Genomic DNA, 12576 nt, shown 5'->3' with positions numbered 1-12576 from the left:
TATCGCCTCCAAATCGATAAAGTCCTTATCCATTGGCTCCAGAAAGTCCCATACCTCGGTCCCCAGTTCGACCGCAGATTTCAATGAGGAAATGGCGTGTACAGACTATTATTTCCTCTACTCTCCAGAAAAAGCAAACTCAAACGAATCAGGCATCCCGTTTGCGAAAAATTTCATAAACATGCTCAGTGTGAGGTTCTCCATAGGAACCTTAGCACACGATAATACCTTAATAAAATCCCTACCCGTTCACAAACCCCGGTAGTAAACAAACTACGGCAGTCCCAGTCGTAACCCCAATGTCTCTGTCGGTCGCAAAATAAGCATATCCCGAACTTGAAGCGACATCAGCCGAAGACCATTTGATTCTAGCTGGTCAATCTAAAAAACGAAAAAAAAAGGAACTATCGACTGAAAACAGTCGAAATAGTCGATAGTCAAAAAACTAGCGACTGAAAATAGTAACTACTATTTTCAGTCAGATGCACAGGTCGACTGTTTTTTTTTTTAAATTCGTGGTGTAATGTTATTGAAAAAGCCTACAAATGTAAAAAAGTATGTTCAGCTATATTTTTAGATGTAGCACAAGCCTTCGATAAGGTTTGAACAAGAAGAAGCTTATTCTACAATAAAAGAATCTAAAGCAGATGTACCACAAGGAAATGTACTGGGTCCAATGCTTTATCTACTCTACACTTCCGATATACCACAAACGGAAAATATTACGATGGCTTCATTTGCTGATGATACTGCGATTATAGCTATCGGAGACAATAGTGAAGAAGCCTCACGAAAATTACAACAGGCAAGTGACAATATAAATAATTGGGTACAAGCTTGGAAAAAAAGAATTAATGAAAGTAAATCTGTACATGTGCAGTTCACCTATAAACAGACCGTACAAGCACCTATAACATTAAATAATACTATCATTCATATAGCAACAACGCTAAATATCTCGGAATGAATCTCGATGCAAAACTTCGTTGGAAGGAACATATAAAGAAGAAAAGAAAAGAACTTGAATTGAAATATAGGAAAATGTACAGAGCTAATTGGAAGAAAATCACAATTATCAGTACATAATAAATTGCTATTATATAAGCAAATATTGAAACCTATATGGACATACGGAGTTCAATTATGGGGATGTTCTGTAAAGAATAATATAAATAAAATTCAAATTTTTCAGAACAAAGTCCTGAGAGGTCCACAGTCAGTCAAGAAATCAAGATAATTGCAAGGGGGAATGAGGAAAGACTCCATTCTCACACGAATATTGAAATATTACAACTATTGGATACCACCAGAACAGGACACAGACTCAAAAGAATCAAACCATCTGATCTTGTGTAGTGTTGTGTAGTGAAGTGTAAATATAAAAAAATTCGGCATTGACATGTATAAACATTATTTCACCAGAGACAAAGATAGGGCCGATGGGTCCTCCTAGTTATATACCTAGATTTAAGTTATCATAAAGAAAAATTGTAGGTTAGACGGAAACGACTAGTAACAATATATTAATTAAATAATAATAAATAATTGCTATTTTTAGATAATATGCCATAATAAATGAAGACAATACAATAGAACTTAAAGAAAACCTAAAAACTAAAGATGTACAATAACCATAAATACTACATAAAAATTACAAATGTACCTAATCATAGAAAACAAAACTAATCCGTGACATAATTAAAAATGATCTTAAAGAAATGATATAAATGCTTTAATTTTTGGCAAGGTCGCAGCTAGGACGACAGAGCCAGAATGTTAAAAAATTAGTCAAATGAAACTAGTAGAACCAAAAATAGTAACTAAGAGTACACAACTGAAAAAGTCGATAGTAAATAGTAACAAAATCAGTCGAGCCAAAAATACCGACTGAAACAGTCGATAGTAAAAAGTAGACTATTACTAAAACAGTCGATAGTTCCCAATACTAGTAATAATCAACACATCAAAAAAATTATCAAACCACTATATTAAATAATAAATATCCAGAGTTATTCTTCATGTTCACTTCAAAAAATCGATGACACTGCAATCTTTTAGAGACGTTTTATTGATTTATTTGATTTTCTCTATCAAGCAACCGCAAAGGCATATGATTGATTCATTTCATTTCTATTATCTTATAACTCTTGGTTTGTTATCGCAATTTTCTGTGTTGGACGCAATTTATCTGCCTCATAAGATAAGAATAACAATTTGTATATTTTTGTGACTTAATTATAATTAGTATTATTTGTTTATATCCTCGATATAAGAAGTGTTATGTACCCGGATCTACAGAATATAAATAACTGAGACATCGTTTTCTCAGGAAACATCCTGCTCTATTTCAAAATTGGATTGATTGAATAAAAAAATCAAAATTATCTGAATTAGATGAAGACGTAGAAATTGATATTTATACATATTTATATTAAATGATGAAAATGCGATGTACCAATGCAAACAACTGTTATGTAAACTCTACATAAGTAACATAACTGTTTTCTATTTAATATTACTTTGAGTTAATCAATGTACACATACTATAATCATAGAATGCTCAACATTGCATTTTCTACATTTATCACTTTTGCTATTGATTTGAATAAATGTACTGTCCAAGCCCATCGAACACTAATGGTGATGATGCGACATCATTATCCAATTATCGATTATGATTTCAATGATATATAAATGGTAATTTTGATGTCAATGACAAAAAATTACCTGAGGAACCTAAAAAGTATAATACAACTTTCAGATAGCTTAGCAGCTGATCACTGCGTTTACACTTAGGCTAGGTTTCAATGTTTGCCAGGCAAAAAAGAAGAGTTTTCTATAACATGTTGTTAAAGATGTCGGAGAGATAAATAATTAAAATTGTTAATTATGTTTGTACATTTCCAAAAGTAATTTCCCAAATATCACTTTTATATCTTTATAGCGGTATTTTGGTCAGAAGAAGACAGTTGAAGAGGTCAGAAAATTAGATCGCTGTCAAACCAACATTATTGCTTCTACACGGTCTCCATATGTTGCGGAAATATGGGAAGCAGATAGAGATATAACAGAAAATGTGATGTATATATGTTAATATACCGATTTTTCGAAATAAATGCATTTTTAAAGTAAAAAAAAAATGTTTTGACCACACATAAGACATCTTCGAAAGTTGATTTTATTTATTATGTAATATTTTAATTGATTTCCTATTTTAATGAAATTTTATTTTAATAAATTCGTTTCAGAAATGAAATTTGAATTTTAAATCTAAGTGATGAAACTACGTTCAAGAAGCAATCAAATGTCTTAACAATAAAGTATTGCCTTTATACAGGTGTTTAAATGGAAAATTTTAAACCAACCAATCAAATAATTCGAATGACTATCAAGAATCGTGTAGTTTGTGAACGCTGTAAAACATTTCCCGAAGGTCACCAATTGAATTTTCTCTCTATCACGCTATGGTTACAATAATTTAATAAATTTGACAGTGATACCTGGCAATTTTATTGACTTTGTGATTCACTAACGTCTGAAAATTTCGTTTTATATTCTGTACAAATATCCCGTGATTATGTTTACTGATAACAGCTACCTTCTCGATGATGAAAGCGTCAATTTCGACGGAGACGAAGATGAGGAGGAGTATATTAAACCGCCCAGACTAATCGCCATCATTGGAGACGAGGATACATGCGCTGGCTTTGTTTTAGGTATTTTAATCCTTCACTTTTCAGCATCGAAACGATGACGTTCATTTTACTTCAGCTGGAATCGGAGAAGTGGATGACTTGGAGATACCGAACTATTTTATTGCTGACTCGAAAACTGACGACTACCTGCTGGAGAAGGCATTCGACGCGTTCACTCACCGTGATGATATAGGCATCGTTCTGATCACAAGAGAAGCCTCGGAGAAAATCAGCAATAAAGTCAAAAACTACAAATCTGTAGATCCCGCTGTACTGGTAATGATTTAATCATAATGCAACAGTAAAAGCCTATTGTATATCACTTTCTTCATCATGATATCCAAATTGTATCAAAACAAATATGCTTAACAGGTCAATTGAAAAGTCCCCAGCCTAAAACATAGATGGCGCTACTATAATTAAATCCATATGTTTTTTAGAATATTAACCCCTAAAAGATGCGTGTATAAATTTGACCGCTCATTAGTTTGTCATTGGCTCTGATCCTTAGTTTGTGAATTATAGCATTTTGAGTGAAGCAACACTTGTTATTGTGAAAAAAATGGTTAAAAAGCAATTTCGCCTGTTGATAATATATTGCTTTTTGACGGGAAAAAATACAGTTAAAGCAAAAACTTGGCTTGATGCCCAGTTTCCGAACACTGCCCCAGGAACATCAACCATCAAGGATTGGTTTGCTAAGTTTAGACGTGGTGAAATGAGCACCGAAGACGGTGAAGGCAGTGGACGCCCAAAAGAGGTTGTTACCGATGAAAACATTAAAAAAATCCACAAAATTTGACTTACCATAAATTCAAATTGAATGAAATAGCAGACACTCTAAATATATCAACTGAACGTGTACATGATATCATAAACTAAGAGCTTTTTCGTCGATATGTGACAATGGATGAACCATAGCTCCATCATTTTGCTCCAAAGTCCAATCGACAGTCATTCGAGTGGACTGCACATGATGCCCAAAAGCGTGGGAAAACGTAACAGGCGGCTGACAAGGTTATGGCGTCTGTATTTTGAGATGCACATGGAATAATTTTCATTGACTACCTTGAAAAAGGAAGGACCATCAACAGCGACTATAACATAGCGTTATTGGACCATTTGAAGGACGAAATCACCGAAAATGTCCGCATTTGAAGAAAAAGAAACTGCTGCTTCACCAGCACAATGCACCGTGTCACAAGCCAGTGAAAACCATGGCAATAATCCATTCATTGGGCTTCAAATTGCTTCCTCATTCGAAAAATCGTACTACAAAAATGGAATCGAAAAGTTTGAGGGTCATTATAATCAGTGTACCACCCTTGAAGGGAATTATATTGAATAAAAAAAAATATTTGCCAAGAAAATGTGTTTTACTATGGTAGGCCGAGGACTTTTCAATTGACCTGTTATATTAAATCATCAGTTGGAAAACAATACATTTAAAACTAATCATTTTAAGACCGTGTTTTCAAAAACTCTCGAGCCTACATTGCACGACAAAACTTTAGCACGTTACACATTTTTCATTAAAACTCTTAAAAAATAAATAAGTAACTTTTGAATTATACCATTAGAGACGGTTAGTCAAGGTATTTAAGTAAATACTACAAAGAGATTCCTTCGGTTTATTCATAGGGCCCGCAAAATATCATACCACCCAAACAACGCGAAAAAACTATAGCACACATACAGTGTGCAGTTTTCCAGCAAATGATTAACACTTATTATTTTGTAAACACCATACGTATTTCAAGATATTACGTATTTAGTATATACACAGTTTAATTTTTCATTATACCTCGCGAAAGAAACTTAGTATAGGTGAAACAAATTGTGTTAATAAGGTACAAAAAATACAATGTGTCACAAATAACAAATATAATACCAGATCCAGAAGAGTCATATTGAAGACTTGAAAGTACGATCTGATGTGTTAAAAATTACTTAAATTAGAACTAGAATCCAAAGTAAATCATAAAAAGTCATATAAGCTCTAGACGAACCTACAAAATCTATAAACTACGAGATCTATGATCCCTGACATATTTTTCAAAAAAATTAAGCCAGTGTTTCGTCAATCAGGTTATACCAGGACATAATGGCCCATATGAAATCGATCTCCCACAAAAAGTACAAATTATCGAAGATCGAAGAAAGCAAGGTAGCAGGAGGGGCTCTACTGCATCGAATACGTCCGTCAAAACTACCCAGTCTCATCAGAGTATCAGTGCGTCGAGAAGATCATCAATTCATTCTATAAAATCACTAAAATAATATCAATTTTTGATCAGAACAGAATAAAAATAATGCAAGAAGCTTCCTATACATTGTCACTTAAATATATATTAATAAACGCTCTGATTAGACTTAATAAGTTGTTATGTAAATAATTCAAATATAGCATTCCAAGCTTTTGAAAGCACTACCAATAACAGACTTAAATTTCACTTAAATCAGCATCATTATGTATAACTCAAACCTATCAAAGTCTTTCATTTTAGGATTTTTTAAATTTAATGATGTAAAATAAAAGTGCCACGATAATTATTCTAGAGAAGAAAAAAATTGTGACGCTGATACAAAACTGTTAATATTTTAAGATTATGTGGTTGAGAAATGGCCAATTTTACAACATGATGTTTTATATTAAAAATCAGACCATTATACACTACCTCACTAGCAGCTATTTATTTGGACAACTAATACAAAAATATGCCTTAAAACTAATTTAATATCTTGCTAGTATTTAACATCATCACCATAACTAAACTAATTGACAAATAGAGTTAAAAAATGTCAAGGGGATCTAGAATATCGCTTCCCAGGGATATTGCAACACTGTAATTAAATCCCATGTTCAAGTCTGAAAAAATATTAATCACAATTAACACAACACTTCTGTAAAATTAATCACAATCAAGGAAACAGAGACGATAATACCAATACATTCCAGTGTGAGTTATTCATATCCACTTATAAATTATTAATAAAGCTTTCTGAATATTTATAAGCCGTAGTAAGTTTAAACCATGTTAATTAGCAGTATTTATGTCAAAAGATTCCGACTACACGTTACAAAATCACAACAGAAATAATCAAAATATTTTTTTTCTTTCTTTTAAACACAAATAGAAACGGAAATACACGCATAATCAGTTAGTAATTTAATTAATCTGGCAATTACACGGCTATATTAATTACAGTTGGATGGAGGGTCAAATATTTCGAGATTAATTAGTAGAAATATTCATTGTGCTTTTAAAAAATTCGTTAACACAACTAACAAATATTTTATGTTAATTGAAATTTATATATATAAATTTATATAAATTTATATATAAAATGAAATTTCGAATTTGAAAAATTAAATGGTATCAATGCACAATATTTGAACGTGTAAACTGAAATGTGTGAAAGAGTAAACAATATAATCACATCGATCTGTTATCTCTATTTAAACTATGTTTCAACCACTTGTACTTAACAAGTCCACTTTAAATAATAAAACAAATATATGATTGAAATATAGTAATTCCATCATATAGATTAAAACATATAGATAAAGCGTTGGGAACTATCGACTGAAAACAGTCGAAACAGTCGATAGTTTTTTGACTTGCGACTAAAAATAGTAATTACTATTTCATTCAAATGCACGGTTCAACTGTTTTTATCAATTCGTGATATCAGACGATGTCTGAACCCTTCCCTGTATAAATTGTGAGAGAGGAAAGGGCGCAGATAATTGCTTGGAGCAGTTAATTTTATATGTGCTTATATTTTCCAGCGGTAGTATAAGCAAGACGGAGATGTACATATTCCTTCACGAACTAACTTTAAAATAGAAAAGGAAAAAAGTAATTACTGAATAGTATTAACTTGCAAATAATAATTAAATTTTAAGCGAAGTAGAATTACTTTTATATTTAAATGTTCAGTTCTTTTATATTAAAATAATTGAATTTTTCTATCCAAATTCTATCTAAATAATTTCTTTATAAATGAAATAATACCCTACAAATGTTTTACCGTATTTTAATATGTTAATTGCTATTTTTAAATAATATAATATAATACTTATAGACAATAAAATAGAACTTAAACAAAACCTAAAAACTAAAGAAGTACAATAACCATAAATACTAAATAAAATTTAAACATACCTAATCAGAGAAAAAAAAAACTAATTCATAACATAATTAAAAATGATCGCACGATAAATCCTAGAGCTTTTTTAAATAATGTAAATGCTTTTTTATTTATTATTGAACGGAAATATCTTTTAACAAAAATCGAGACAATAATCGAAATATTACCTATTATTGCTATAAAAATAGTCAAAATATTTTACTATTTATCATTCACAATTTTAATCTTTTTACCCTATTACATTAACAATCATAAAAAATATCGTTCCAAAATGTTGCTATATTAATATACAATATATTGTTATTTACAAACAAGCTAGCAAAAAAAATTATAAAACTATATATATTACATATAAATCTATGTAAGCATAAATTGGGTACATTTTTGTCAACGTCGCGGCTAGGACGACAGAGCTAAAACGTTAAAAATCAGTCGAATGAAACTAGTAGAACCAAAAATAGTAACTAAAAATACACAACTGAAACAGTCGACAGATAGTAACAAAATAAAATAAATAAATAAATAAATAGTAACAAAATCAGTCGGACCGAAAATAGGGAGTGAAAACAGTCGATAGTAGTAGTCATTTACTAAACAATCGATAGTCGATTTCAGTCGATAGTTCCCAATACTAATTAAAAATGATAATTAGTTTTCAGGTTTTGATGACGAAACTGTCAACGTGCAATCAGAAATTATATTTATATTAAAGCTTTAATTGCTGAAGTTAAAAAAAGATGGCAATAAAGGGAGACATATATTTTGTATACACTCAAAAGACGAAACCTTGAAAAATGTAGGAGCAATTAGCGCAGAATTTTATGAGTAGTAATAATATGCACAATTTTTCATAATAAATTTTTACCTTTAATTTAGATAAAATACATAAATATTTTATTGATTATTTCGATAATTGACTATAACAATATTGTTGCAGAGACAAATTTTAAAATGATACAATTACCTTATCAACTTTTGATCTTCAAATTCATTTATCTAATTTTAGATAGACATTCCAAACCATGTTATCAATGACCCTTGTTAAGATTAGTATAATATGACCTATTTTCCCATTAGATATATTTATAAAATAAAATTATGTAAGGAACACTTGAATCCACGGTCACGACCACATTTTTTTGTATTAAAATATGAAAACTCTCAAACTGAAAGAGAACTTCTTTATTCTTCACACACATGAAGGTATGACATTTATTATTAACAAGCTAAAAAACAATCATAATTAATTTTTGTTACAAAATAACAAGTGTCACTTTTGTAGATTAATTTTAAAAGTTAGCAAAGACAGAATCGTACTAGAAAAAATAAATTAAAATAATCCAAACATAACCATAAAAATAGAATATCAAAATAGTAAATTCCACAAAGCGGCGGAACCTCGATAACTCCACCAACCAACGGAGGAAAAAATTACGCGTGGTATTTTGATAAATCCGATTTAATTAGGAAGTTGCATAAAACCTTTTTGTAAACATGTATCGGGGGGAAAGCCAAACAAGTACAAGAGTCCGGAATGGAAGCCTTTGTAATTCGCATTAACTGGAACTGAGCATTATACGTTACTAAAATCGTCGTTATAAGATAGATATTCTATAAATATTGCTCCTTGAAAATTATATTTTTTATACTACATTAGGAAAAAATTACTTTCACACAGCCAAATTGTCAACAAGGAATGTTACAAGAGTGTTAAGAGACTGAAATAAAAATAATCATGAATCACAGCATATACGATCACTTTAGATCAATTATAGCACTTCTGTAGTGAGAGTGTTCTTTATTTACGCGCCCAGTAAGATGAAAATGGCATCCAAAATGACAGATGAAATGAACCCGAAAACAAGATGTTGGTAAATATCGAAAACCACACAAATGTCTAGTTTTAGTCAAGTCAAGCCTATAACTAGTAACAATGGAGCTTTATTTATTATGCGAATTAAACTTTATAAAGATGCAGCTTTAAGACTTTATAGAATGCAAGCCTCATGTGTCTCCTAGCCTCCTAGACTAAGTTCCCAAGAACTAAGAAAACAATTGGCATGTGCCCCCCCCCTAGAACTGTTAATAATTGTTAAGTGATTTATGCCCAGATTCAGCAATGAAACAAGCTTAGATGACAGTCAAATGTAGAAATATCGGGAAGTATCCTATCTGTAGAAACTGTAGAGAGCTTGAAAAAAACAGAAAAGCGAGAAGGCTTTGATTTTTAACATACCTATTATATTCATTGTAATATACTACATACGATTTTCTACTTGACTGTTAGTGCTATAATATTTGACAAAAATCAAATTGCTATCCAATATAATAAAAGATATTTAGCCGGTATATAATGATATAGTCATATATAATATTAATATAATATATAAAGTTATTTTGTACATATGTCATCTAAATTTGTGACGTCAAAACGTCGCAATGTTGCCGCATCAACTCTAAGTTTCAGTTCAGTTTGGTTTTAGCATACAACAAAATTCTAATTAATAAAAATTCCCAATAAAATAATTGAATAAAAATTTTATCAAATATAATTTATTTTAACATTATAGTACATCTAAAAACTACATTTAATTATACAGCCACAATAGTTTATGGGTTAGAGTTATAATCTCTTATCACTATTGCTTTCAAGAATGTTTGATAACGTCTGACAAACGGACGACTTTGACAGGCTGATTCGTTTATGCATTCGAACTTACCAGACAGCATTGTGTCTCTTTTAAACTAGAATAATATTGAAAAATATTGTCTGACTCTAAAACGAATATATATATATATATATATATATATATATATATATATATATATATATATATATAGAGTGATATCTTTAAACAATAAGGATTAAATTAGAATTAGAATAGAAGAGAATCAGTATTATTATCGAAAAGATCATATGTTCTTTTACTAACCAAACCAAACCGGAATCAACATACTTATCAAGAAAAGAACACAAGCGGACGTTGGATCGGCAATCCTTCAGAAGAAGCAGTTCTTGATATAGTTCGATAAGGTCGCCAAAGTTGGATTGGAGATGCTCAGAAAAATCATCAATGCCAAACTGGCCGACGAAAATACAACCGACTACTTATCAGATGGGAGGTGTTTATAGTTATAGCGCCACTCATACGCAGCTGGTTATTCAACAAAAATGGTATGTTTATATCTGTTTGAGAAATGTGATGAATGAAGTATTTAGAATTAAAGGTTTCGTTTAATCCTTCTTCCACTAAAATCATTTGATCATTTCTTCCACTAAAATAAAATTGTATTCAAATAAAACCCTAGATATTTTATAATGTCTTAATTATAAATTATACATTGCACTACAAAAATTACATCATCGTTATTCTGAGTAACAATTCTGCTTAATGTATGCTAAAAAAATACAAACAATTTAAAAATCATCCATCATCCGAAGAGCCATCATTAAACATTATACAATCTATGACCTAAATTATAAAGTCAATAACAATATAAAAGATATGAGGTCTTGATGTTGGTGACACCATTGTTAATCTGTATTAAGCGATAAATCCTAATAACAGGATCCATGCCAATTAGAAATTATATTAACGACCATTAAATTAATAAGCGACCAATTATTCTTTACGTGGATATCAAAAGAAATAATAAATAGACATGAGTGATAAATGAGTTAAATAAATGGGGCTTGAAATTTCAAATAAAAGTATGCAAAGTAATGTAAATAAAAATAATTACAACTAAAATGTTTACGAACATTTCTACAATGAATGAATAAAATAATATGTCACTGTTGTTGTTCGCAGTTGCTGATTAAGTTACTTCACTTCAATACAATTGAATAAATTTAAATAATAAAATGTTATTAGTAGAAATAATTTTAATGGGACCCATACATTTTAAAAGATATTATTTGCTCTGGAGAGACATTGGACTGCATCAACTACAAAACAAATGCCTGGTCAACCACCGTATTCAGAGTTATCCTTTTGGGTATATTACAGCCATAAATTAAGAATAATATAAATAATAAATAATAAAAAATTTTAAAGTACTACCGTATCACCAAATGTCTGACTAATGAAAGGGTTCAGAACAGTGGCGAGTTGTTGAACGGCGATACAAAACGACACTGGTGGTTTTGACCTATTAGAAAACAGACTAAACGCATCCCACTTGTTCACCATTCAGCAAATTTTAAAACGGATTCGCAGGTCCGAATGCCGCTAGGACGTTACCTTTAGACAAGGGTGTAAAATTTAATACGGAACAACTACCCCATAATAATAGAAGATTGTGTATATTGTTATAACGATAAAATATCATATTGGTCAATAATAGACACCATGGAAGTACATCCATCAAATACTAATTAACTTTGGGTATGAAATCTTAGATCTTGACTGTAAGAACAATATGAAGGAAAAATTACTAGATAGTTGTAGTTAATAACAAGTTGCAATATATGTGCTATGTGCTTTTTAAATCCAAAAATAACTAACCCAGTCACACCAGAGTCCAGGCTTGGCAAGACAGGTCTTTTGATATCATCTTTAAGTTGGTCACTACTACAGTTCGTCATCTAACGACTCTAAAATTTTCAAAAAAAAAACAATTTCCGTAACCTTTATGATAAAAAGTATTACCTCTCAATCGCTAAAGATATTTTTAGATTTACATTTTTCGTAATCCCAATAACCTCCTGTTGATATTAAAAAAG

General features: G+C 30.6%; 2 protein-coding genes across 48 annotated transcripts in view; one reads left to right on the top strand and one right to left on the bottom strand.

Moving 5' to 3' along the window:
- The window catches only part of LOC143202289 (basement membrane-specific heparan sulfate proteoglycan core protein), a 698200-nt gene that overhangs the window by 604641 nt on the left and 80983 nt on the right, over positions 1–12576 (bottom strand). The gene's annotated exons all lie outside the window — the stretch shown is intronic.
- On the top strand, positions 3502–6069 carry LOC143202304 (V-type proton ATPase subunit F-like). The gene is made up of 3 exons (XM_076413757.1): positions 3502–3716; positions 3772–3971; positions 5784–6069. The coding sequence occupies exons 1-3, from the start codon at positions 3578–3580 to the stop codon at positions 5973–5975; spliced, it is 531 nt and encodes a 176-aa protein (XP_076269872.1). The 5' UTR covers positions 3502–3577; the 3' UTR covers positions 5976–6069.

The sequence above is a fragment of the Rhynchophorus ferrugineus genome, unplaced genomic scaffold (genome assembly GCF_030347505.1).
Source record: "Rhynchophorus ferrugineus isolate W39M unplaced genomic scaffold, kcgeb_rfMv2 rfM9, whole genome shotgun sequence".
In the NCBI taxonomy this organism is placed as follows: Eukaryota; Metazoa; Arthropoda; class Insecta; order Coleoptera; family Curculionidae; genus Rhynchophorus; species Rhynchophorus ferrugineus.
The sequence above is the reverse complement of the archived record's forward strand: the minus strand, read 5'-3'. Positions and strand labels throughout refer to the sequence as shown.

Coding starts and splice junctions, on each gene's coding strand:
- LOC143202304 (XM_076413757.1), top strand. CDS start 3,578: ATGTTTACTGATAACAGCTACCTTCTCGATGATGAAAGCGTCAATTTC. Junction 3,717..3,771: donor ATGCGCTGGCTTTGTTTTAG/GTATTTTAATCC, acceptor ATTTTACTTCAG/CTGGAATCGGAGAAGTGGAT. Junction 3,972..5,783: donor CTGTAGATCCCGCTGTACTG/GTAATGATTTAA, acceptor TTCGTCAATCAG/GTTATACCAGGACATAATGG.